Source organism: Helicoverpa zea, chromosome 14 (genome assembly GCF_022581195.2).
Source record: "Helicoverpa zea isolate HzStark_Cry1AcR chromosome 14, ilHelZeax1.1, whole genome shotgun sequence".
NCBI classification, from domain to species: Eukaryota; Metazoa; Arthropoda; class Insecta; order Lepidoptera; family Noctuidae; genus Helicoverpa; species Helicoverpa zea.
In genome coordinates this window covers 5,603,829-5,629,684 of record NC_061465.1, presented here as the reverse complement: position 1 = coordinate 5,629,684, position 25,856 = coordinate 5,603,829, and the positions used below count along the sequence as shown (strand labels likewise).

At 37.0% G+C, this 25,856-nt stretch overlaps 4 protein-coding genes and 2 pseudogenes across 4 annotated transcripts; all 6 read left to right on the top strand.

Annotated features, from left to right (window-relative positions):
* Window positions 1-3,013: 3,013 nt before the first annotated feature.
* On the top strand, window positions 3,014-5,334 carry LOC124636542 (annotated as a pseudogene).
* Window positions 5,335-6,078: 744 nt separating this feature from the next.
* Window positions 6,079-7,816, top strand: LOC124636535 (brachyurin-like). Its single transcript, XM_047172663.1, has 5 exons — window positions 6,079-6,340; window positions 6,564-6,831; window positions 6,911-7,009; window positions 7,096-7,292; window positions 7,648-7,816. Exons 1-5 carry the CDS (start codon window positions 6,113-6,115, stop codon window positions 7,750-7,752), a joined length of 897 nt encoding a protein of 298 aa, XP_047028619.1. The 5' UTR covers window positions 6,079-6,112; the 3' UTR covers window positions 7,753-7,816.
* Window positions 7,817-14,729: 6,913 nt separating this feature from the next.
* Window positions 14,730-16,540, top strand: LOC124636541 (annotated as a pseudogene).
* A 2,244-nt stretch (window positions 16,541-18,784) lies between these two features.
* Window positions 18,785-20,157, top strand: LOC124636539 (collagenase-like). Its single transcript, XM_047172670.1, has 5 exons — window positions 18,785-19,035; window positions 19,127-19,394; window positions 19,522-19,620; window positions 19,709-19,893; window positions 19,984-20,157. The coding sequence occupies exons 1-5, from the start codon at window positions 18,808-18,810 to the stop codon at window positions 20,086-20,088; spliced, it is 885 nt and encodes a 294-aa protein (XP_047028626.1). The 5' UTR covers window positions 18,785-18,807; the 3' UTR covers window positions 20,089-20,157.
* Window positions 20,158-21,689: 1,532 nt separating this feature from the next.
* Window positions 21,690-23,139, top strand: LOC124636543 (collagenase-like). Its single transcript, XM_047172673.1, has 5 exons — window positions 21,690-21,917; window positions 21,995-22,262; window positions 22,530-22,628; window positions 22,710-22,894; window positions 22,970-23,139. The coding sequence occupies exons 1-5, from the start codon at window positions 21,690-21,692 to the stop codon at window positions 23,072-23,074; spliced, it is 885 nt and encodes a 294-aa protein (XP_047028629.1). The 3' UTR covers window positions 23,075-23,139.
* A 932-nt stretch (window positions 23,140-24,071) lies between these two features.
* LOC124636538 (collagenase-like) lies at window positions 24,072-25,693 on the top strand. Its single transcript, XM_047172669.1, has 5 exons — window positions 24,072-24,316; window positions 24,397-24,664; window positions 24,945-25,043; window positions 25,126-25,310; window positions 25,529-25,693. Exons 1-5 carry the CDS (start codon window positions 24,089-24,091, stop codon window positions 25,631-25,633), a joined length of 885 nt encoding a protein of 294 aa, XP_047028625.1. The 5' UTR covers window positions 24,072-24,088; the 3' UTR covers window positions 25,634-25,693.
* Window positions 25,694-25,856: the final 163 nt, after the last annotated feature.

Sequence of the window (25,856 nt, the reverse complement as noted above, 5' to 3'; positions counted from 1 at the left end):
CGTCCTCCTTTTTGCGAAGTCAGTTAAACTATTATTACCGGCATCCAATTCATAGGTCTAAGAAAACTCAAAAAGAAAAACTTTTCTCTGGTTATAAATTCTCAAAATATAACGTGCTTCATCGAGGTATTTCTCGAAGCTCCACTGTTTTGACGCGCACCTGATGAGCACCTTTACTGTTTCTTGAAGCGCATTTTATTTTCATAAGTGTCATTATGTATTTATTCTGTATTAAAACGTGTACCTTGAACGTATCAAAAATATTAATTTACGCCAATTCCTGATAAATGGAGAATGTTAATGATTTATTAGTTTTGTCATTTTTATCTATAGGATTTAGATAGCATAACCGGATTATTACTCGTCCGTGTCACTTGCAAACTACTGAGAAGATAAAACTTTTGATTTGAAAAACTAGATGTATTCCACGGTTCCACCTGCCATATAATACGACTTCACTGACTGCCTCGTTGGTTTAGTGGTCGCAAACGCAGCTCCTAGGCTCAAGGTTTCGGGTTCGATTCCCGGGTCGGGCCGAAATCGCTTTGTGGGTTTTCTTAAACTTTCACAAAGCAGCCCGTAGTCTCAGAAGTTGGTGATTGATTCACCCGTGCATCGGAGAGCACGTAAATGTCGGTCCTGCGCCTCCGGTCGTGTCGGATTACCGTCCCATCGGGCTATGAGAGTGAAGGAATAGGGAGTGCACCTGTGTCTGCTCAAGTGCTCGTGCACATATGTCCTGCGCAACTGGCTGATCTCCTTAAATGAGAACAGCCGCCGTGGCCGAAACCGGCCGTGGACGCCATTATAATACGACTTCAAATACATACCTATCGCTGGAATCATCCTCTTTCATATTATTTAATTAATAGCCCATATATCGGTTATAATGAAGAGTTAAAATATGTAAAAAAAAGTTAAGGCGTAAAAATTAAGATAAGTAATTATTGCTACCTATACGAATGGGTCTGAGATCAAGACATTCAATATGAACAAACTTCAGCTTAAAATATTAGTAGTTGAAGACATTTAATAAAAAAACTATGTCATGAATCTAAATAACAGAATTAACTACTACATTTTAAAGATACTACCACAGAAACCATCTGAGATCTTGGCACTTAAAAATATATTGTTGGAGCATGATAACACACTTAGCAGAGCAGTAATCGAAATAATTGTGACTGTTGTTACTGTTACTGTTAAGGCCTTTTTTTATCGTCCCACTGCTGGGCACAGGCCTCCTCTCACACGGAGAAGGATTGAGCATTAATCACCACGCTTGCTCAATGCGGGTTGGTGATTTCAGACTTTATAGTCCAGGTTTCCTCAAGATGTTTTCCTTCACCTTTTTATCAGCCATTGGTGTCCAAGATATACTTAGAAAGTACATACAAACTTAGAAAAGTTGCATTGGTACTTGCCTGACCTGGAATCGAACCCACACCCTCATACTCGAGAGGTTGGTTCTTTACCACAAGGCCACCACGATTACGATATTAAATGATATTTCACATAGGGCTTTCACGCTAGCGGATTTTCCGATCGACAGACACAGAAAACTAAGACAACTACCTACCTTGCAAGAAATACATATAAAGTATGGAACCGTGGAACCGATTTTTTTTTTGTTTACAAATTATGTGTTGTTTGTATTAGCTCAGTTATGGTACGCGCGACAAAATCTGCTAATCTAGACTGTACTAAATATCTTCCTTTTCTTTATTTTTTCTTTTTTTGCTCGAACTAGTAATCCGATTTGAATATTTAAATAATAGCCCGTTTATTGAGGGAGGCTGTTCATTCTCCGAGCCTTTTTTTTCCAACTATGTTGGGGTCGGCTTCCAGTCTAACCGAATGTAGCTGAGTACCAGTGCTTTACAAGGAGCGACTGCCCTATCTGACCCCCTCAACCCAGTTACCCGGGCAACCCATTACTCCATGGTAAGACTGATGTCAGACTTACTGGCTTCTAACTACCCGTAACGACTGCCAAGGATGTTCAATGACAGCCGGGACCTACAGTTTAACGTGCCATCCTGCTGTTGGCTACTTTTTATCCGGATGCGTAAAGTAGTTCCCTCGGGACGCGGGTAAAACTTCTTGCATGAATAAGATTCTGGATGCCGCCGACCCTTTATCATTTGTGTTATACATATTTGACTCTATTCAAATGAAAATATGAATGAAATGCGTTATGCGATAAGACCGTCTATCGTACTATTTATATCAATTTTATTTTGATTAATTTATGCATCATGTTGGAGCCAGCCTTTACATTCAAAAGATTATAATTTTATGAAACTGCAAACGCAAACAATAGTAAATAAGCATTAGGTATAAGTAATAATATGTATTTTCATTGATGTTAGCTCTTTAATTATTTGTATATCAGATTGTCAATTTATATTATGAAATAAGCTTTTCTTCGCTTGAGACACAGGTTCAACCTAGTTCAAGCAATTATAATGTTAGCACATATGTTTAGATTTTAAGAAATGACGTGTTTTAGTGTGAACTTTGATATATGAGTAAATGATTTGTAGTTAATTGTAGTTTGTAGTAGGTAATTGTAATCGAAAATCATATACAATCTATTTTTATTTTTTTATATAGATTTAGCTTAACAATAGCAAATTAGGAAAAGTCATAAAATATGAAAAGAAAGAAAGACATAGGTAGTTTGTGAAATATTTAACAATGAAATTGCCTTGCCGCCAATTTGACTGCCTTGGTCTTTCTAGTGTTAAATTCGAATTAATTAATTCAATTTTTAATGACTCGCCAACCCTATGATAAACGGAAATCCTTTTAAAACCGGATTTTTTGTAGATCCGATACCTATCTAAAGAAGTACCAACTGATAGGGTTTTCTCTACTGGGTCTTCCGTAAACATCAAAAATAAGATAAGATTCCTATAAAAAATTATAATCTTAGAATAATCAAAGAGACAATTGTCTATAAATATTGGCCTCAAGCAAACGCATCCACAGTTTTCTTACACACGGCAATATGAGGTTCTTGGCTGTGACATTACTAGCTCTGGCAGCGGTTGTTTCCGCAAGAAACGTTGATGTTCAAAATGTGATTGATCTCGAGGACTTGACAGCATATGGTTACCTAGCCAAAATAAGTGCCCCCTTGGCTGAAAAGATCCGCATAGCCGAGGAAGAGGACAGTCGCAACTCGCAACCCATCCAGAATAACTGGTGGCTCTGCAGCTAGTCTTGGACAATTCCCTTATCAAGTGAGATTTTTTGTTTTTTTTTTTTTTAATTCTCGCATTATACATATTTCCTAAACACCAATATTATTATTTTACTAATTAAGTATTCTTAGACAGTTTTGATCACTAATCTTCTGCCAATTATGGTGCGCCTTCATTTCCGAAAGCCACAATCCACAGTTTTTTCTATAATCATCAGTGTCTGTCTTATTTTTTGCTTTTGCACTATGCTGTTAACTGTTAGTTTCTTTGCAGGCTGCTCTATTGGCTGATTTCGACGATGGCAGAGGTGTTTGCGGTGGTTCTTTACTCAACTCACGAAGAATGCTGACGGCTGCTCACTGCTGGTACGACGGTGAAGATCAAGCTTGGCGGCTTACAGTTGTTCTAGGATCAATTCGTTTGTTCTCTGGTGGAGTGAGGCTGGTTACCTCTAACGTTGTGATGCACGAAAACTGGAACCCTAGACTAATTAGTACCACTTCGCAATGACGTCGCAATTATTAACTTGCCATCTGCAATCTGCAAGTTCAAGTGAGTATACATTGCAATAGAGCTCTTCTTTTTAAAAAAAAAGCCGTTCCATTTTTATACAACTTCTAAACATATGTTTTGGTAGAGTTAAGTTATGCTTTTTGTGATCCAGGATGATATCATAAAAATTCATGATGGGTGTTGAGAAGATAAATAATCTTACTACCAGTATTATCAAGAAAAACGCATGTGGAGATCAAAGAAGCCCTTACTTACAAAAGAAAGGCTGAATAGCTCCGCTGCACTCGAACAGACTCAGTAGTAGACTCACATACTTAGTTCAGTAAACTTGTTTTATGTAATTTCTCAATAAATACATTTTCCAACAGACAACATTGCCCCCATTGCTCTTCCGTCTGGCAACGAGCTTAACGACTAGTTTGTAGGTGCAATCGCTACTGCATCTGGTTTTGGGCGAACTGGTGATGGTAAGAAACAATTATTCACTTATTGATTACTGACACTTACGCGAATATTAGACATTTAAGTAAAACTACTTTTACGGATTTTATCACTGTTAAGTCTGTCCGTGATCATGGATGCTTTAAAGGATCCAAAACGTCGGGATTAAATAATATTAATATAACAGCGATAAAATCCGTAAAAGTAGTTTTATTAAAATTATTCAGTTAGTCAATATCACACTAATTAGGATTTTTGTAGTACCATACGTTGCCGGCCATAATTGGTACACATAAAATAATAAAGGTTTTTACAACACAGGTCTTTCTGGCAGCATTGGTCCAAACCACTTCCTAAGCTATGTGGATGTACCTGTGATCTCAAACAGCTTGTGTCGCATATCCTTCGGATCTGCTGTTCAATCATCAAACATTTGCACCAGCGGTGCTGGCGGAAGAAACATCTGCAGTGGTGACTCTGGTGGTCCTCTCGTTGTCAACAGAAATAACAGGCGAATCCTGGTAAATAAAATTTTGCTTAGCTACATTGTAGTCCAAAGTTTCCAGTTGAAAATATCCAAAGATGTATAGCAAAATTCCTAGAAAAATTACAAAGCTACCTAAAGCAATATTTAAAAAGAACTTAAAAGCTTGGATTACAGAAAAGTGCTTCTACACAATACGCTTCTTCTTTCTGTTCTACAGTATGCTAATTGTAGAAAATAAAGTGCCTACTTAGTTTTAGGTTATAAGTTTAAGCATTATCTCTGCTATACCTTTCGCATGCCTACTGGAGGCGAAATATTCTGAGAGACTTATTTTATTTTACCCCCTTTTGTATTTACCATGTCTCTGCGAATAAAGACTTCATTTCATTTCAAATGAAGTGAAATGAAGGTACGTGTACCTTGCCAACAGCTAAAAATAAGAAGCTTAAATGTAGAGTTTTTCAATGTGTATTCAAGAAGAAATAAATATTTAAATATTTTTTTACAGATCGGTGTAACCTCTTACGGATCTTATCGCGGCTGTCAAGTCGGCGCGCCGGCTGGTTATGCCAGAGTCACCTCTTTCATAAACTGGATCAACCAACGCCTTTAAGTTCCTTGATTAAATCTACAACTGCTATGAATACCTAACTGATTGATAATACATCACTAAATAGTATAAAATAAAGTCGCTTTTTTTGTCCCCATGTCCCTTTGTAGGTACGCTTAAATTTTCAAAACTACGCAACCGATTTTTATGCGGTTTTTTTTTAATAGAGAGAGTGATTAAAGAGGGAGGTTTATATGTATAATAACATACACTTAATAGTGAGAAAACACCGTTATCCCGTGCGAAGCCGGGGCGAGTAGCTAGTGTTTAATAAAACAAATGAACTACTTATTAATAGATAAATAATCTATTCTCATATTATGCAAATTATTAATAATAAATGCAGTTCGATCACACCACAAGATGAGACACAATATTTTAAAAGAAAGCGATACGAACGCTTACACTTAACTTTACTACAAGACGCATGAAGTGCAAAGAAATATATATGGATTAATTTAGTCGTATAGCATGATGTCAAAAAGATGCTAAGGATGACTTTTTATGGGAAGATAGTAGTCTGTTCACTAGTTCTGTGGTTATCTGGGCTAATTTGGAAAAACACTATAAATACCGCATTGTACTCAAACTACCTAAACTTAATTTTATTTTTCTGGGATTTACCATCCAACTCCAACAGATTAGAAAGATTAAAAATTGATTTAGTCATGGGGGTTTCCTAGTTGATGTTAACACTATCCTTAATTATAATCATATCTTGGGATCTTTTGATAGTTAGGTACTAGTAGTTATCACTGATATTATATTATAATCTTAGCTTTATCTTAAAGCAAGACGATATAAATATGTACCAAAAACTAATAATGTCATTCAGTTTCTAATACCGGCAACATGAAGTTCTTGGCTGTGACTCTATTGGCTTTGGCAGCGGTAGCCTCCGCAAGAAACGTTGGTCTTCAAGATGTAATTGATCTTGAAGATCTGACAGCATATGGCTACCTGGCCAAAATCGGCGCACCTTTGGCCGAAGAGATTCGCATAGCCGAGGAAGAAGCCATTCGCAACCCATCCAGAATATCTGGTGGCTCTGCAGCTAGCCTTGGCCAATTCCCTTACCAGGTAAAATCAAAAGCATTCATTAAAGTCCATCTTTTATTTATTCTATATTTAAATCTGGTTTTCTTTTAATTTTGCGTTGTCTATACGTCATGTTCTCGTAAATAAACATAATCATTATCTTCTTTTCGATAAATATTCCGAGACTAAGAACTAATCTCTACCAGACTCACTTACGGACCCAATAAACGTAATTTTTTGATGGTTTTAATTTATCAATTTACAGGCTGGTCTATTGGCAAGCTTTGACCTGGGCAGGGGTGTATGCGGTGGTTCTCTGGTCAGCGCACAGAGAGTGCTTACCGCTGCTCACTGTTGGTTTGATGGTGAAAACCAAGCCTTCAGCGTCGAAGTGGTCCTGGGATCAATTCGTTTGTACTCTGGTGGTGTCAGGTTGCATTCAAACAATGTTGTGATGCACGAAAACTGGATGCCTAGTGTTATTCGTAATGACGTCGCCATCATCAACTTGCCTTCTGCTGTTTCTTTTTCTGGTGAGTATATTTTTGCATAATGTTATTTTATTACTAGAAGTAAAAAAATAATAATCTAACAAATTATACTTTTTAACAGACAACATCGCCCCCATCGCTCTTCCCGCTGGTGACGAGCTCAACGAACTGTTTGTAGGAGATATCGCTACCGCGTCTGGCTTCGGACGTACCGGTGATGGTAAGAAGACGTTTAAGATAATTAGACATTTGAAATACTTTCTTAGTCACTAGTATATTTAACTAATCTTTATTTCCTAATCTCAGGTATTTCAGGAAGCATCACTACAAGCCAGTTCTTAAGTCACGTGGATGTGCCTGTGATCTCAAACAACGTGTGCCGCCAATCCTTCCTGATCTTGCAATCATCCAACATTTGCATCAATACCGCTGGTGCTAAGAGCACCTGCAGGGGAGACTCTGGTGGTCCTCTTACTGTAGAAAGGAACAACAGAAAAATCTTGGTACGTTAACAAGTTCTACAATGATCTTCAACAATGATTTTGTCTTTAAATTGGGTAAAATCAGTATATCCCTTAAGTCCTAATGTGGTTGGAAAGATTGACTGATTTTTAGAAACCAAATAGGCAGTAACTCCATAATGAAACTGATTTTCAACCATTTTGCGCTGAATGCATTGCGGGATGATCCGGACTACCAATGGTGACTGGATATCATGACCATTGTTAACTGCTTCTTTATTCAAATTAACACCACTGTCTACGACTCTCAGTAACAAAAGCTTACACTTTATTTTGACTTTGTTTTACTTTCATAATTTGAATTAGGTAATATTTTTTTTTATTTTCCTACTTCTAGATCGGTGTGACCTCTTTCGGATCTGCCCGTGGTTGTCAAGTCGGAGCGCCTGCTGCCTTCGCCAGAGTTACTTCTTACGTCAGCTGGATCAACCAACGTCTTTGAATTTAACGAAGTTTCAACTGTCGATTGCAAAATGTGACTGATTAAATTAATGATTTGAATCTAATACGTCGTTGTTTTTGTGATTTAATCTGGAAACCTTATCATTTGCTTAGAGGTGATTGTAGCTATTGTAGTAACGGTCAGCTAGGACTGACATAAAACCTCTTAAGTAAAAAATAGAGTAGGTAGACCTAATAGCTGCTCCTAATTATATTGAATCAAAGAACAACGAAACTGAACCCCGCCAAAACACTTATTACCCCCGAACTTAGAGACATTTAATGATTACTTAAGTCACTCCTTAATGACAGATTCTCATAGAAATTCTTCACCAAGGAACGGCTTAAGTAACCATTAAATGTCTCTGAGTATGTCCATTAGATAATATAAAAATAAAATCACTTTTATATCACTAAAGAGTAGAGGATGCTATTTAATTTGTACCCAAAATTGACTACGAAACTAACATTATATGGTCTTAATTGATCATTGGCTGCTGCGCTGCGTTTGCGCTTCTTCGCAGGTTAAATTTATGGATCAAGTAGAATTGTTCCTATACAGGAATGAATTTTAAGCAGTGCACAAAAAAAAAAACTGGTGGTCCAGAATCATTAACAGAACATATCTGCATCATCAGTAAAATTTTTTTTTCTTTCTTTTGTCCGCCCTAAAATCAGCAAAATATGGATACTAACTATTCTTACGCGCTTGGAACAGCGCTCGCGTCGGTAAACCGGTTTCGCGTTGCCGCCGTGCCTACTATGACGACTGTGACCGTACAATCGGTTACAAAATAAACATCTTTCGATATCAATAACTTTTCTTTTTTGCACTAAAACACGACAAAATAAAAATATACGTATCTATAAAACATGTTTAACTATAAGTTGACAAAGTTTGCGCACTGGATAAAATTCATTCCTGTATAGGTACAAATGCGACCATACTTGATTTCAGGCCAAACTAGGGTTGCCTAAGCTAAATTAGTTATTCCTACATGCAATAGGATAAACTAATTGGCTGGGGCACTGCCGTGCCCTCAGATAAACCCTAGTATAAACTACATTATAATTAGTTTATCGGGCGATAATAATGAACTAAGTAGTTGAGCCTAGGCCAAACTGGTTGATCCTTATGTATGTACATAAATGCTCTCATCATCTAGGCTAGCAGGTTTGTACAAATACCTCAATAGCCACATTCTGCCTAACTTGGCATAGTAACATGAAATATGACATTGGTTAAATAGGTATCATGCTTACCTACATATTCTTCTTATTAAAAGTATTCATTAACATCAGTATTTATTTTGCCACGTTGTAAAATAGACAATTTGATAAACAAATGGTTTTTCACTTCTTACTTGTAAAACAAAAAGGAAACACTGAAATGGATGAAGTATTTTTATTATTCGAAATTAGTGAAATGGTTTAACTAGCGTCTTTGATTGGTTTTCATCCCTGTACTGGGATTCTATAAAACTCGATCAACAACTCGCATTTCACTTCGATTCGTAATGTCATTTCATACTTTAGGGGAGGTAGGGGAGGGATGGGCACTTTTTCACAATTTATTGCATAAAAAATCAAACCCAAGACCTCTGGTTCAGCAATCCGGCATAGTTAATTGTGGCTGACTTAGTAATTTAGAAGCCAACATACATTTTTGGGGCGAATAATGATAATAAAAAGAAGTCTATTTAATTAGCACCCATTAATTATGACGTGAACGCCAAAGCCCATTCACGAAGTTTCGCCTTCGTAATTGACCTAAAGCTAAATCGGCGTTGGATGGTAAATCTCTAGTTTGCCTCCTTGTTGCTTCAGCAATTATTTCAAGCTCTTCTACTCTTTCTTCCTCGGAAATAGAGATTGCCGGAATTCCCGCGCGATTGCACATGTTGTGCAAAACACAACATGCAATTACTATTTTTGCAACTACATCTGGATGGTAGTCGAGTACTCTGTGTACTAATAAGCACCTAAATCGTCCTTTTAGGAGGCCTATTGTTCTCTCAACTGAGTTGCGAGCAGTTGAATGACGCTTATTGTAATAAGCTTCAGGGGAATTCTCTTCAGCGCCACTAATTGGCGTCATGAGGTAGGCACGCTGAGCATATCCTGAATCACCTGAAAAAAAAATAACTATGTAGTTTTTATACTTAGTAATTAGGCTTATATTCTGAAGCAGGGTCAGGAAAGGATCTACTTACCGAGCAAAACTACTTCTTCACCAGCATTTGTTAATGCCTCTAAATGGTCTTTGATAGCACTATAATTAAAAATGAAGCTATCGTGAGTAGCTCCTCCATATGTGGGATCCACGTGTAAAATATTTAAATCTGCATCTGTTATCTGAAAAAGAAATAAATTACAATGACTCTATTATACCTAATTATAATTGATTACAACATTGAAATCCATTTTACCAATTGCACATTTCTTGCATGGTAGCCTTTGCGGCAGTAAAACCGTTCTTCGTTCTCTGCTGGTCTCTTCATTGCCACCAGAGTGCCATCAATACAGCCTATGGTGGCTGGAAACCCAAACCTTTTGTAGAACCTGTAATTTACAATAATCACTAACATGATCAACTGTAAAAATAAAAGGGTCAGTTTAATTATAATAATATTAAAATTATATTATATCTAGGTACTAACCTTTCTTTTAAAATTTGCCTTTCTTGCTGATTTTGAGGAAACCTTATATATTTTTTTACTACGGCCGGATTGTTCAGAGCTTCCACTACTTCATTTATGCAACGAGATGCAGACGGTTGCGATAAATAAGTTCTGATGCCCTCTTTAATAACCTTCTGGTAACTGCCACTAGCCAAGAATGATAAAGTACATAGTATCTGTGAAACAATAAATCAATAAAAAATGTAATACCTACTTTATCTGGATTTAGTGAAAACAAAATTGAGACCAATTTGGTTATTTTCATGCTTAAGAGAATACCAATATTATAACTGAAGTACAGAGGCTTTTGAAAACATATCAGCTGGCGGGGAAACCACATAAAGGGAATACTCCTTATTAAGAACTAAGTGTTTTTCTTATTATTGTGTGCTTGATTACAATTTTTCAACTATAAACTGTGTCAATACTTACTTTTACACGAGTTGTAAGTCCTTTGCCTCGACGTTTTGTGGGCTTTATCAGGGGCAGTAAATCAGACTCCAGTTGGTCAATTAGCTCCTTTGACAATCTATATATGCTCACATAGTCATCATCGCGAGTTAATAAAGGTAAACTACGAATTCTAGCAGATTGTTGACGCTTTTCTAAATTATCTAAAGCATGAGCTTCTTCTAATAAAGATTTAAGCAAAAACATTCTAGCCATCGTTAAATGTAGGCACTTAATCACTTTAAAACACTTAGAACTTTATTTAAACACTATTTTAAATATAATAGTCTCTAGATCAAGTTGGCAACGGTACCTGAAACAAGATTCTATAAAGGATTTTTCGCGCAGATTTATAACCTCACAAATTTTCACTGACGAAGAAGAGCAAAAATTTACAAGTTATACATTACATGGTATGTCCAAGCCTCCCTACCATAGAGAGCATTGGACACTTTTGACTTAGTTTATGAAAAAAAAATCGGTAAAAAAACTTTTAAGTTAAACGGTTTTATCTTATGTGCACTGAAAACTAGAAAATAAAAAATAGTTACTTACCTGTCAACCTACGTAGGTGGTCCCGGTCATATTAGACTAAAATAAAAACGTGGGGCCCATTAACTATTGCTGTAGTACTCTCTTCTAAAGGTATAATAGGTGTGGATTGCATCGACTTACTATAATTGTAACTGGAGATTTTGACAATCAATAATTAATAATAGAAAATACACATACCTTTCATTAGTTTTCTCTTTATAACGATCCGAAACCGCAACAAAATATTTAAGTACTTTTACGAGTGTTTGTTCTTGACAACTCACAGAAATGACAGAAAGTCTATGGATGAACACCGTTACCAGTCGGTAACGTAAACTACCCAATTAAAAAAAAAACAAAACTATGATCAGAAATCAGAATAAAAGGACCCCCCTTTTATTCTGATTTGATCATGTCTCCCAACTGCCCATCTCTCCCCTACCTCCCCTATAGATAGACAGATTTTGACAAATCTGTCAAAATCTCGACTTTGATTTAGTTCAACTTGTCAACACGCTCGATAGTGAAGCGCTAGTGTAGTTTGACAATGTCAATCACGAAACTTTAAGGTAGAATTCCGTGGGTCGCGATTGTCGCAGCCGCGCGCGACAAAAGTCAACCTATGAAAATGTATGGCACCGCTGCCGAGGGCTGCGACAGTCGCGCGCGGACCACACACCTCCACACCCCAGCCTTGGTTTAGACCATCAGACCAGCAATGAGCAGCGGTCAGCACTCTCTGTGCGTTGAGCAGAGAGCCACCGCACACACCTCTTATATCATCGAAGTTGACCAATAATCCAGCCTGTAAAATAGCAATTTAAGAGCATTGTAGACTCTGCAAGCATGTAAGCTATTAAATAGAAATCTTAAGTTAAATACAACTGTAAAAGAAACTTCTGCACATAAAACAATTTTTATAATAATGCCGGGTCTCTTAAGCAGCCTTAGGATTTTTTTCCAATCTTAGTTTTAACCTGGTATGGGATTTGGCCAAGACTAGCTGCAGAGCCACCAGTTATTCTGGATGGGTTGCGACTGGCTTCTTCCTCAGCTATGCGAATCTCTTTCGCCAAAGGAGCACCAATTTTAGAAAGTTAGCCATATGCTGTCAGATCTTCAAGATCAATTACATCTTGAAGATCAATATTTTTTGCAGAGGCTGCCACAGCCAAAGCCAACAGTGTCACAGCCAAGAACTTCATGTTACCGGTATTAGAAGATGAATGGCATCACTAGACTGTAGTTGTTATTTATAGGCATTGGATTATGAGATTATTCTTAGATTGTTATCATATCCTTGATAATTACAGACCTATCAAAGATCGTAAGATATAAGACAGATTTGGGTATCACCCACCTAGAAAATCCCTGAGACATCAACAACTTTTTTTCCTAATCAGTTGTAATCGGATTGTAATTGGATTGTAGCCCTCCGCGAAGGTGCGGCCATGTCACGGTCGCCATCAGATGATTCTTGTGAAATCATTGTATTGTATCAATGTGAAAACCTAAACTGTAAGTTTTAATCGCCAATTTTACGTTGATCAGTCTCTGTTCAATTAATGAATGAACCCCTTCTGGGCATTGTGATGCACAAGTAAATATGGCTCTAACATTGTACTGGCTTATTGGTGCCTTGTGTAGTAAATAAAGAATTTTCTGGGCTTTGGATCTCAGCTTCAATATTTATTTATTTATTGGTTTGTCTACAATTGTTACACATATATGTTTACATTAGGTATACAGGAAGATGTTAATAAATAGCCTTTGTGTACAATATTACTTGACAAACACAACATTCACAAAATACATGGATGACAAGTTAGTCTAGTTTTTAACAACTTGTACTATTATGTGCTGATCTTACGGACATGGTTCCTGTATGTAATAAGAGAAGCGCTAAACATGTCTAGGTTACAGTCAAATTTATTAAAAAGCCTACACAATCTGGGGACTGGGGAATACTTAAGTGCCTAAAACTGTTTTTCGTCGGGGTGGGTAAAATAACTTAATGGGTTTCCGCGGGTATTTGTGGGGATCTGCATGTCGATTCTATAAAATATCACAACTCACTTCGACATCACTCTCACTTCGACTTCGATCTAAAGGTAGAATTCCGTGGACGCGACAATAGTCAACCTTTGAAAATGTATGGCACCGTTGTCGAGGCCCGTGACAGTCGCGCGCGGCCGACGAATTTCGTAAGCTGCTCGCGGCATTGTCAAAAATTTAATTCTGGTTTTACTAAAATTCTATAGATGTTATTAAGCGCTAGACCATGTTGAGAAGCGTACGGCCGCGAGCAGCTTACGAAATTCGTCGGCCGCGCGCGACTGTCACGGGCCTCGACAACGGTGCCATACATTTTCAAAGGTTGACTATTGTCGCGTCCACGGAATTCTACCTTTAGATCGAAGTCGAAGTGAGAGTGATGTCGAAGTGAGTTGTGATATTTTATAGAATCGACATGCAGATCCCCACAAATACCCGCGGAAACCCATTAAGTTATTTTACCCACCCCGACGAAATACAGTTTTAGGCACTTAAGTATTCCCCAGTCCCCAGATTGTGTAGGCTTTTTAATAAATTTGACTGTAACCTAGACATGTTTAGCGCTTCTCTTATTACATACAGGAACCATGTCCGTAAGATCAGCACATAATAGTACAAGTTGTTAAAAACTAGACTAACTTGTCATCCATGTATTTTGTGAATGTTGTGTTTGTCAAGTAATATTGTACACAAAGGCTATTTATTAACATCTTCCTGTATACCTAATGTAAACATATATGTGTAACAATTGTAGACAAACCAATAAATAAATAAATATTGAAGCTGAGATCCAAAGCCCAGAAAATTCTTTATTTACTACACAAGGCACCAATAAGCCAGTACAATGTTAGAGCCATATTTACTTGTGCATCACAATGCCCAGAAGGGGTTCATTCATTAATTGAACAGAGACTGATCAACGTAAAATTGGCGATTAAAACTTACAGTTTAGGTTTTCACATTGATACAATACAATGATTTCACAAGAATCATCTGATGGCGACCGTGACATGGCCGCACCTTCGCGGAGGGCTACAATCCAATTACAATCCGATTACAACTGATTAGGAAAAAAAGTTGTTGATGTCTCAGGGATTTTCTAGGTGGGTGATACCCAAATCTGTCTTATATCTTACGATCTTTGATAGGTCTGTAATTATCAAGGATATGATAACAATCTAAGAATAATCTCATAATCCAATGCCTATAAATAACAACTACAGTCTAGTGATGCCATTCATCTTCTAATACCGGTAACATGAAGTTCTTGGCTGTGACACTGTTGGCTTTGGCTGTGGCAGCCTCTGCAAAAAATATTGATCTTCAAGATGTAATTGATCTTGAAGATCTGACAGCATATGGCTAACTTTCTAAAATTGGTGCTCCTTTGGCGAAAGAGATTCGCATAGCTGAGGAAGAAGCCAGTCGCAACCCATCCAGAATAACTGGTGGCTCTGCAGCTAGTCTTGGCCAAATCCCATACCAGGTTAAAACTAAGATTGGAAAAAAATCCTAAGGCTGCTTAAGAGACCCGGCATTATTATAAAAATTGTTTTATGTGCAGAAGTTTCTTTTACAGTTGTATTTAACTTAAGATTTCTATTTAATAGCTTACATGCTTGCAGAGTCTACAATGCTCTTAAATTGCTATTTTACAGGCTGGATTATTGGTCAACTTCGATGATATAAGAGGTGTGTGCGGTGGCTCTCTGCTCAACGCACAGAGAGTGCTGACCGCTGCTCATTGCTGGTCTGATGGTCTAAACCAAGGCTGGGGTGTGGAGGTAGTTCTTGGGTCAGTTCGTTTGTACTCAGGAGGATTCAGGTCATATACAACCAACGTTGTGATGCATGAAGACTTTTACCCTAATCTAATGCGTAATGACATCGCAATTATTAGCCTGCCGTCTGCCGTGCCTCTATCAAGTCAGTATTTTAAGCATTTACTTATAGTCATTATGTTTTTGAGGTTTTTATTGAGGCATTTCTAATATATTTTGTCTTATTATATTTGTATTATAAAATGCCTAATGTCCAATGTATCCGTCCAATTAGAAAAATATTTCAGTATCATATAATATGAAGTAGATCCCATAAGACGCATGTGAAACCGCTGGCAGAAGCCACTTTTTATAAAATACAAAAGAAATAATCAAACATTTTATAATTTTCAACAGATATCATCGCCCCTATTGCTCTTCCTGCTGGTAATGAAATTAACGACGATTTTGTGGGTGATGTCGCTACCGCATCTGGCTTCGGACGCACTGCTGATGGTAAGAATCATTATTGACTTGAACTACCTAACAAGAAGATTGGATTAGTTTTTAATTATTTTTTACCCTTAACATGACACTAATCTTTATTGTTTTCCTACAGGTCCCTCTGGCGAAATATCTGAGAGCCAGTTCCTGAGCCATGTCGATGTACCTGTGATCTCGAACCGTGCGTGTCGTCTGCGCTTTTTTTATTTATTGCAACCTTCGAATATTTGCACCAGCGGCTTTGGTGGAAAGAACGTATGCAGGGGTGATTCTGGAAGTCCTCTCACTATAGTCAGGAATAACAGACGCATTCAGGTACGTAATCATTGTTTTGCTTATGTAGGTATTAGTTAAAATGATGAGATAGGTAACGTAAGTCATAGAACAGGAACTAATGAGATTCCATGTAGTAATTGACAATAAACAAACACTATGTGGATGGACAGACACTTAATCCCTGTTTCATAGAATGAATCATGAGCCTATTCAGTATTCTTTTGAGTATCAAATATGTTTTGCAAGCACTCGTCCATAGAGTATAAAATTGCAAATGTGTTTAATACTCAGTTGGTGATGCAGCTTGGTTTTTAAATTGCAAAGCACTAACATTTTCTTTACTCGCAGATTGGCGTGGCCTCATTTGGATCTCCCCGTGGCTGCCAATATCGCATGCCTAGTGCCTTTGTCAGAGTTACTTCTTACATTGACTGGATCAACCAACGTCTCTGATTCCAACGATGAATTATTATCATTATAATGTTGAATGCTGGACTCCTGTAATACCATGTCTCTGCAAATATATGTAGATTCTTTTTATATAAGTGATTAAATTATATCTATGAAATAAACTGTCTCTAATCTATCGAGTATTACCTTTGAACCTATCGTTTAAAATATATTCAATAAAAATCTGTAGCCACCACAAGTCAATGTGGCTGAACTTTGACTTGTGTTCAACAATTTGATATTACCTGTCTCACCCATTCTCAAGTTTATAATAATGTCCTCCTAGCTGATTTGTGTTAACCATATCTTGGCAAATAAATATTTTCATTTCATTTCGATTATGGGCTACGGCGGCTGTTCTCATGTATGGAAATTAGCCAACTGCGCAGGACATATTATAGTGCACAAGCATTTACGCAGACACAGCTACGAGCACTCACTATACCTCCACTCTCATAGCCCGACGGGACGGCAATCCGACATGACCGGAGAGAGATCGGGCGCAGGACCGACATTTACGTACTCTAGTTAGCTCTGTTTTACAATATTTAATTATATATAGTGAACAAAATACAGCATTTTTCTGGGTTTTAACTTGTAATGATGTAAGCCTGAGTTTTACAAAAAATATTATGCACTGTGAATTAATCTATCATACCTAGCTGACAGGAATATCGCCAATAAGTCAGTTATATCGGTGATAAATAGCTTAAATCGTGATTAACGATAATGATCTCTTTGTTTTCCTCACGAAAGAACCCCTTGAAATACTACTACTTCTTCTTCTTCTTCCCCCTGTCCTGTTCCCAATTATATCCCAAATATTTGAGGTCGGTGAATTATGTCATCCTCTTCCATTTTCTACTTGTACTATTATTTATAGAAAACACTGACCCGACCGTACAGAACTTATTATTATTTTATCAATAACATTTATTTTTTGTCACTTAAACTCGCCATCCTGATAAGACATAATGAATGACTTGTAATTACCATTACCTAAGTCTTTATCTCTTGTTGTGGAAATTTATATTATACGAAAGTGACTGTATTTTCCTTCTAAAGTACCCACTTAAGAATACGACTACTGACTACTTCAAAATATATATAATATTTTTAAGAGGATCAACTTATGTATTTTTATAACAGAATCATAGCTTTATATTCAAATTCTTTATCTTAAACTATAATTATAATCATTTTTGCTGGCTTAATTTTTATTAGGAGGTAGTAACCACTCTTAACTTTATCCTTTATGCTGTAGCTTTCCTATTTTTTTGTACTTGTTATCTCCAAATTGTGCGATGCATGATGACAAAATCATACTATATGATTTGGAAAAAATACGTAAAACAAATTTTTTGTAACTATCATATAGGTTATTTTAATTGTAGATACAACGGGTTTTTGGTATTTCTTAAAGATATAATACATTGCTTTACTTTGAAATGTACAGAAACATGAAAGATTCAAGCCCTATTTCTTATTCTTATAACATTCAGCAGCTAATTATACTATGTCTATAAACCGCAAACGCTGTTACGCGACAACACATTGTCCTATCAGTAAAGATATTTGTATATTTGGAGAGAATAAATAAATATACCAGCCCCTTTATCATTGACTTCATTGACGTATCTTATGTACGACGTTACTCAACAAATTAGTGAATTCATAGTTACAGATTACAGCGCCCTTCATAATTACGAGTAGACCAGTAGGTAATATCCGTAAGTAATACCTTAACAATGCATAAGTAATGCATATTTATAATAGAACAAAGTCTTCTACCGTGACTGTGTGTCTATTCAGAAAACGACATGACTAATTTTCAAACGGTTTTCCGCAATATATAGAGGAAAAATTAAGATAAATTTATTTTTTAGTTTAACCTTATAGATAAAGCCTTACGTATATCTTAACAATAAATAAACGCATCGTCACCAATTATCTGTTTCGGTATAAGAAATAATTGTATCACATTATCAATAAACACCTGCAAAAATGAATAATGCCTATTGGGAGAAAAACTTCTAAACTTGTTCACGTTTACTCACTATCACTATTCCCCAGAAACACTGGGTTATGGCTAGCGTATATTAACATGATGCCATGGAACGTAAAAAGTAGACACTAAGTAATGCAAAAGCATTACATGCATGTGCATACAATTGCAGCAGAAAGAAGAGTTAAAAAGCATGCGCTAAAATTAATCAATCATCAAATAGATAACGTGAAAGGAGCACATAGAAAAACATTATCTTTATCGACAGTTAATCTCCCCACCAAAGCATATAAATATTCACTGCAGAATAGTGACAACATTCGTTTGTTTGAATCGGCAACATGAAACTCTTGGCTGTGACTCTATTGGCTTTCGCCGCGGTCATCTCCGCGAGGAACATCAACCTCGAGGATGTGATCGACCTCGAAGACATTACTGCCTACAATTATCACACCAAAATTGGAATTCCTTTGGCTGAAGAAATTCGTCTAGCCGAACAGGAGGCACAACGAAACCCATCCAGAATTGTCGGCGGTTCTACTTCCAGCCTTGGCCAATTCCCTTACCAGGTACATTATTGTTTTACTTTTTTACATGATATATAATTTGACTTACAGTACGGTTCTCTTGATTTTTTATTGCATTAATGTTATTTTACAGGCTGGCCTTCTTGTTGATTTGCCCGCTGGCCAGAGTGTTTGCGGTGGTTCTTTGCTTAACCAAAGAAGGGTACTCACCGCCGCTCATTGCTGGAACGATGGTACCAACCAGGCCAGGAGATTAACTGTTGTCCTAGGCTCAGTGCGCCTGTTCAGCGGTGGCACTAGGCTGACGACTACCAGCGTTGTGATGCACGGCAGCTGGAACGCTAACCTCGTCTGGAACGACATCGCCATGATCAACTTGCCTTCTAACGTCGGTACATCCAGTACGTAACCTGAGCCTGTATTTTTAACATTCGAAAATATGAAGTTATTTTATAAAATTATTCAACATTTATGTGATTATATATGGTCCAAAAGTAAGCTTCTGATATATTTTTATGCTACCTTTAGGTTCCATCGCTCCGATCGCGCTGCCTTCTGGTAATGAGCTCAACAACCAGTTTGCCGGTGCCACCGCTACTGCTTCTGGCTTCGGACTCGCCAGGGATGGTAAGAAAATTTCCTCAATTATTCTTAGCTTAGTCATGGATTTATTTTAAAAATACATATTTAATTTACACATCTTCATTTGTTTCAGGTGGCAGTGTCGACGGTAACTTGAGACACGTCAACTTGCCTGTAATCACAAATGCTGTTTGCCGTCAAAGCTTTGGTAACCTCCTGGCTTCCAACGTTTGTACCAGCGGCGTCAATGGCAGAAGTACTTGCCGCGGTGATTCCGGCGGTCCTCTGGTTGTTAACAGCAACAACAGACGCATCTTGGTAAAATCATATTATTTTCTTGTACAACTTTTGATTGCTTAAATGTTTATACTGATGAAATCATTTGAAAATTTTTGAATTAACTTACAGATCGGTGTGACCTCCTTCGGTTCTGACCGTGGTTGCCAAGTTGGTGCCCCTGCTGCTTACGCCAGAGTCTCCTCATTCATCAGCTGGATCAACCAACGTCTTTAAAAACCGCTACGAAAAAATTACTACGACTGCATTTACCAATTTATGAAAGAATAAAAAGAGAAAACGAAATATTTTTTTTCTTTTACGGCTGCTCGACCAAATTACGAAAAATGAATGAAAAAAAAAAAACACCGATAAGGCTATTTACAACCCATCATTAGCCTTTTTATGATGAAAGCTGATATAATTGTATTACAAATGATCTTGACTGACCCTAATTACTTTACTAATTGATGTGTGCTTTCATTATCACTTCCTGTGATTACAACTTGCCTTGAGTTGATCAATTATCTATAATCCTGAAAATGTATAAAAATATTTAACATTTTTATCATGCAAGCTGAGTAAAATAGGTAATCGTGTATCATATTGCAGAATATCTTCAAAACAAATATTGACTTAGGTATATTCAGATGGGTCGCAAAAGTCATTCATAGCAGTTCTTGTGATCATTCGTGAGATGAAATGGGGCAGTTGAACGAGACGGGGAGATTTTTGTGATTACAAATTCCAGATAATCACCTCGTTAAAAGAACCCTAGTGATTATGCACTGGCATGTTCTTAGCTTGATAATAGGGTCCGTATATGTTCAGATTGAATAGATTGTCAAAAATAAATAGGTCACTTTGGAAAAACCATTGATATTTTTGATTTGATTTTTTATAACAGTTTCTATTAGGCAACCTGATGTTTATATGAGGTTAAGCCTTAAGTTAAGTTAAGTGAGGTTAAGCACAAGACGAATTCTGTCAACGCGCAAGAAGCGCTCAATTTTCGAACGATTAGATTGACCCGTTTGGAACACCGCACTATTTCTTCGCTGCTTCTATGTCATACAACCTTTTCTACTAGGGTAGCTTTGTCTATGTGGTCTAACACATACTAAATGCAGGTCAGTATTGCAACTCGCGGGCAGGATTTGAATGGGAAGATAGACGACTTTTTTATTTAATTTGAAGATTAAGATATGTACTACCGAGACGATCAGATAAGTCTTAAGTAGAGCTTATCAGCTGCGTTGCATGTGGTCTCGTGCAAGCTGCCTGCATTACAACAAAATACTTGCTATTTATGTTATAATAAACATGATGATTGATTGCAGTCATATCTTTAAATGGCATACCGTGAAAACAGATAAAATAATCGAACGACAAATTACAGCTCATTAAATATAGTTAATACCTATATTTTACTATAGTGTATCCCTACTGAAGATGTTAACCATTCTTCGAATAAACTTCATAGTTCCAATCAATAAAAAATAATTAAATCATCATAGTGATCTTCAGATGAGGATTTGATTTGATTGTTTGGATTTGATTGTTTGAATACATAAAAAGCTCTTTCAGAGGGTCGTATCTAGAGCACTTTAACAAAAAATAACGCTACCATGATTTAACATTTAAAGTTTACTGCAGTAGCGCAATGCAGAATAAAGAATTTATGAAATATTGTTGTTTTGTATTTTTCTATATGATTATCGACTGAGAGATAAAATGTATCAAGCAAATTTATTACCCCTATCGGAGAATTATATCTCTGCTATAGTATATAAATATCCACTACTAATCAATCACATTCATTTGTTTACATCTGCAACATGAAACTCTTGGCTGCGACTCTATTGGCTTTCGCAGCGGTCGTCTCTGCGAGGAACATCGACCTCGAGGATGTGATAGACCTCGAAGACATTACCGCCTACGATTATCACAGAAAAATTGGTACTCCTCTAGCTGAAAAGATCCGTTTAGCTGAAGAAGAGGCTGAACGAAACGCATCGAGAATCGTCGGTGGTTCTGCGTCTAGTCTCGGCCAATTCCCTTATCAGGTTCTTAGCCTATTATTATCTGGTTTTAACTTTGTGCTTTGTAATTTGTTTCTAATTCTACTGTACAAAAATTACAGGCCGGTCTTGTCATTCAATATGCAAGCCACCAAAGTGCTTGTGGTGGTTCGTTGTTAAATCAAAGGAGGGTGCTTACTGCCGCCCACTGCTGGTTTGACGGTTGGAACCAAGCCAGGAGTTTCACAGTCGTCCTGGGCTCAATCCGCCTGTTCAGTGGTGGTACCAGATTGGTTACAAGCAGCGTTGTCATGCATGGCAGCTGGAATCCTAGCAATGTCCGTAATGACATTGCCATGATCAACTTACCTTCTAATGTTGGTACTACAAGTGAGTATAACGTTCAAATTGAAAAGTAATACCCATTAATAATATTCAAGTTCAAGTGAGTCCTTATTCGTTTTTATTGTTTCATTCTATTTAATTATTTTCATCCTACTATATTTCCACATCAAGGATAGGTCAAATACATTGCATGTTTAATTAATGAAACGTGATTAGTTCACTTGATTCACTGGACTTGTGTGCAAGATGTCACGTTTAGTAGTAGCTACAATTTTCCACCTGTATTATTAATCATATGTAATTTATCAACAGACACAATTCGTCCAATTGCTCTTCCATCTGGTAATGAACTCAACAATCAGTTCGCCGGCTTTACCGCGGTTGCATCAGGATTCGGTCTCACCAGGGACGGTAAGCAGAGAATAAAGCCATTTATATTTTGTAATATCACTTGTGACTATTTTAACACTAATTACCTAATTGCAATTTCAGGTGGTCAAATCAGTAATGAGTTGAGACACGTGAGTTTGCCTGTGATCACGAACAGTGTTTGTCGTCAGTCTTTCAATATCATCCAGGATTCAAACGTTTGCACCAGTGGAGCTAACGGCAGAGGCACATGTACAGGAGATTCAGGTGGTCCCCTCGTAGTTACCAACAACGGCAGACAGATCCTGGTAATGAAATGCACGTACTATGTTTATCTTATTCCCTTCTATATTCTTTATCTAATAATCTATTGTTTGTGTCAGATCGGTGTGACTTCTTTTGGATCCGGTCATGGTTGCCAGTCTGGTGCGCCTGCTGCCTACGCCAGAGTTACTTCTTTCATCAGCTGGATCAACTCCCGTCTATAACAACATTAGTCTTCAATTGATGTAATGATATTTTGATATGACGGAAATAAACAATTGATAAGAAATCTATCTTGTTTTGTTAATCTTCCATGAAAGTAACACCATTCAATCTCGTGATTTATGAAGAGGATTTCTTATATTGTGATAAATAATTCTAAGATTTTTTCGATAAATTGATAGTTCCTTCAGCTGCATAAATATTTATTATATGATGGATTAAGTTTATTATGGTAATCAATTATTTCTAATCAAAGAGCTGATTCAAAATTTATTTATCTATCTACGTATATACCATTGACGAAAGGATTTTCCTAATTAAGGGCTTTAATGAATCAGATGATCCAAAAAATTGATACGATGGAAAAAAAAATATAACAGTCATCATTCATTAGGCTGGTTTAGAAAATAAAAATTGTACTCTTATACAAAGGAAGAAAGAAAATGAGAAGAAGCTCCTATTTTCAGAAGTTTTCAAAAGTAAGTTTCAGACCATATTCGGTTCTAAAGTTTCGAGTACAAACAAACCAATATTTTCTCATTATTACCTATTATATTAGTTGGTATAGATAAAAAACTATCACATGTTGGATAGCTTAGCTGAATGATTGACTCATTAAAGATGTATCTAAAGCCTCGATATGGTGTATCCACCTACATACGTATTGGTCTACTGAATTATTATTTTGATTCATCGACTCGCCCAAATCGAAACTTAGCCAAAAAAAGTATAGTTAATGCAACTGTGTGCAAGTTTTCTTTTCACTAAGAGCCATTTCGTAATCTTCAATATTAACCCTAAACCATTTTGCACAATTTCGTATTGTTGTGCAATTATATTGTGCTGTCTAAGCACCGCCATAAGGATAAATAATAATGGATTGAAAACTTTCACCAAATGTAAAGTGAGATAAAGAGATATAACATATGTTATGTTATCTGACTAATTATTATCTGCCAAGTAGTATAAATATCCACGAAACATATTTACACCATTCATTGTTTTGAATTGGCAACATGAAACTCTTGGCTGTGACTCTATTGGCTTTCGCCGCGGTCGTCTCCGCGAGGAACATCGACCTCGAGGATATGATCGACCTCGAAGACATTACCGCCTACGATTATCACAACAAAATTGGAATTCCCTTGGCCAAGGAAATCCGTTTAGCTGAGGAGGAAGCTGAACGTAACGCGTCCAGAATTGTTGGTGGCTCAACTGCCAGTCTCGGCCAATTTCCTTATCAGGTTCTTAGTTACCTTGTTTTATTGTAATCTTTTTCACGTTATACTGATCTAATTAATAACTTTCCCGAAATATTTTTTAGGCTGGTCTTATAATTGACATGCCAAACGGCGAGAGTGTTTGCGGTGGTTCTTTGTTAAACCAAAGGAGGGTACTTACTGCCGCTCACTGCTGGAACGATGGTCGCCAACAAGCCAGGAGACTCACTGTTGTTCTCGGCTCAATTCGCCTATTCAGCGGTGGTACTAGGTTGTCTACCACTAGCATTGTCATGCACGGTAGCTGGAACGCAAACCTTATCCGTAATGACATTGCTATGATCAACTTACCTTCTAACGTTGGTACTTCAAGTGAGTATAACATTCAAATTGAAAAAAGAATACCTATTAATAATATTCTTTCATCCATTCTTTCTTTTTATCTTCTTACTGCTCTGTTTATCTTCCATCCATTCTTCTTTAGGTATACCTAAAAAAACTAAATAAATTTTAAACTTAATCCGTGATCCATCAAAATTATATTTATTTTGAAACGGTACCTTATTTTGAATCCTGGTCACCAGTTGTGAGAGCTGTTTTTAGACTTGCTAATTATATGATTAAGTACTTGATATGATTATTTTATCAACAGATAACATTCGTCCCATTGCTCTACCGTCTGGCAATGAGCTCAACAATCAGTTCGCCGGTGCTACTGCTATCGCATCTGGCTTCGGTCGTACCAGAGATGGTAAGAAAAATTACTGTTTCATAAGATATAAATAATAAAAACAAACAGAATATTTTTTCAACAACAACTGTATTAATTCCAGGTGGTGCCGTGAGCAATGAGTTAAGGCATGTCAGCCTGCCCGTGATTACGAACAATGTTTGTAGTCAGTCTTTCAATGTCATCCACTCCTCAAACATTTGCACCAGCGGCGCCAACGGCAGAGGCACTTGCCAGGGTGACTCCGGCGGTCCTCTTGTTGTGAACAGCAACAACAGACTTATTTTGGTAAATGGACATAATACTTTACTATTTATGTTTAAAAAAATAACTCTTTCTTTGCTTTTGGTTTAATAGGGGTGAATATCTGCCACAAGATGGCACACAACAGTTCCTTTTTATCTTTGAGTTACAAGTTCAAGAATGTCAAATACTTTTTTTTTGTTATTACCTAATCTACCGTCTCTTCTTCATTTTTTTAACGTGTTACTTTTTTCTCATTTCAGATCGGTGTGACCTCTTTTGTATCCGCCCGTGGCTGCCAAGTGGGTGCCCCAGCTGGCTACGCCAGGGTTTCCTCCTTCATAAGCTGGATCAATCAACATCTCTAAAAAAAATATGTCCTTGGAATTGAAATAATATTATGTTTGGAATAAAATATTTAAACTGAATGCCGAATTTTGTTTTGTACTTTTCCTTATAAGTTCTTAAAGATTGATTGTTAACTACTACAGTTATTGCACTGCATCGAAAACTACTGGTCTGGAATCGAATGGAGGCTTTTTTCAAAGATTGTATCTTCTTATCTGCTTTGTCATTCAACGTGGCAGCCTA

Bases quoted from the DNA above. Each gene is read 5' to 3' on its own strand.
- LOC124636538 (XM_047172669.1), top strand. From the start codon at position 24,089: ATGAAACTCTTGGCTGTGACTCTATTGGCTTTCGCCGCGGTCGTCTCC. The intron at 24,317-24,396 runs GTTCTTAGTTAC...AATATTTTTTAG, and splicing joins TCGGCCAATTTCCTTATCAG to GCTGGTCTTATAATTGACAT. The intron at 25,044-25,125 runs GTAAGAAAAATT...TATTAATTCCAG, and splicing joins CTTCGGTCGTACCAGAGATG to GTGGTGCCGTGAGCAATGAG.
- LOC124636539 (XM_047172670.1), top strand. From the start codon at position 18,808: ATGAAACTCTTGGCTGTGACTCTATTGGCTTTCGCCGCGGTCATCTCC. The intron at 19,036-19,126 runs GTACATTATTGT...GTTATTTTACAG, and splicing joins TTGGCCAATTCCCTTACCAG to GCTGGCCTTCTTGTTGATTT. The intron at 19,395-19,521 runs GTACGTAACCTG...TGCTACCTTTAG, and splicing joins TTCTAACGTCGGTACATCCA to GTTCCATCGCTCCGATCGCG.
- LOC124636543 (XM_047172673.1), top strand. From the start codon at position 21,690: ATGAAACTCTTGGCTGCGACTCTATTGGCTTTCGCAGCGGTCGTCTCT. The intron at 21,918-21,994 runs GTTCTTAGCCTA...CAAAAATTACAG, and splicing joins TCGGCCAATTCCCTTATCAG to GCCGGTCTTGTCATTCAATA. The intron at 22,629-22,709 runs GTAAGCAGAGAA...TTGCAATTTCAG, and splicing joins ATTCGGTCTCACCAGGGACG to GTGGTCAAATCAGTAATGAG.
- LOC124636535 (XM_047172663.1), top strand. From the start codon at position 6,113: ATGAAGTTCTTGGCTGTGACTCTATTGGCTTTGGCAGCGGTAGCCTCC. The intron at 6,341-6,563 runs GTAAAATCAAAA...ATCAATTTACAG, and splicing joins TTGGCCAATTCCCTTACCAG to GCTGGTCTATTGGCAAGCTT. The intron at 7,293-7,647 runs GTACGTTAACAA...TCCTACTTCTAG, and splicing joins GGAACAACAGAAAAATCTTG to ATCGGTGTGACCTCTTTCGG.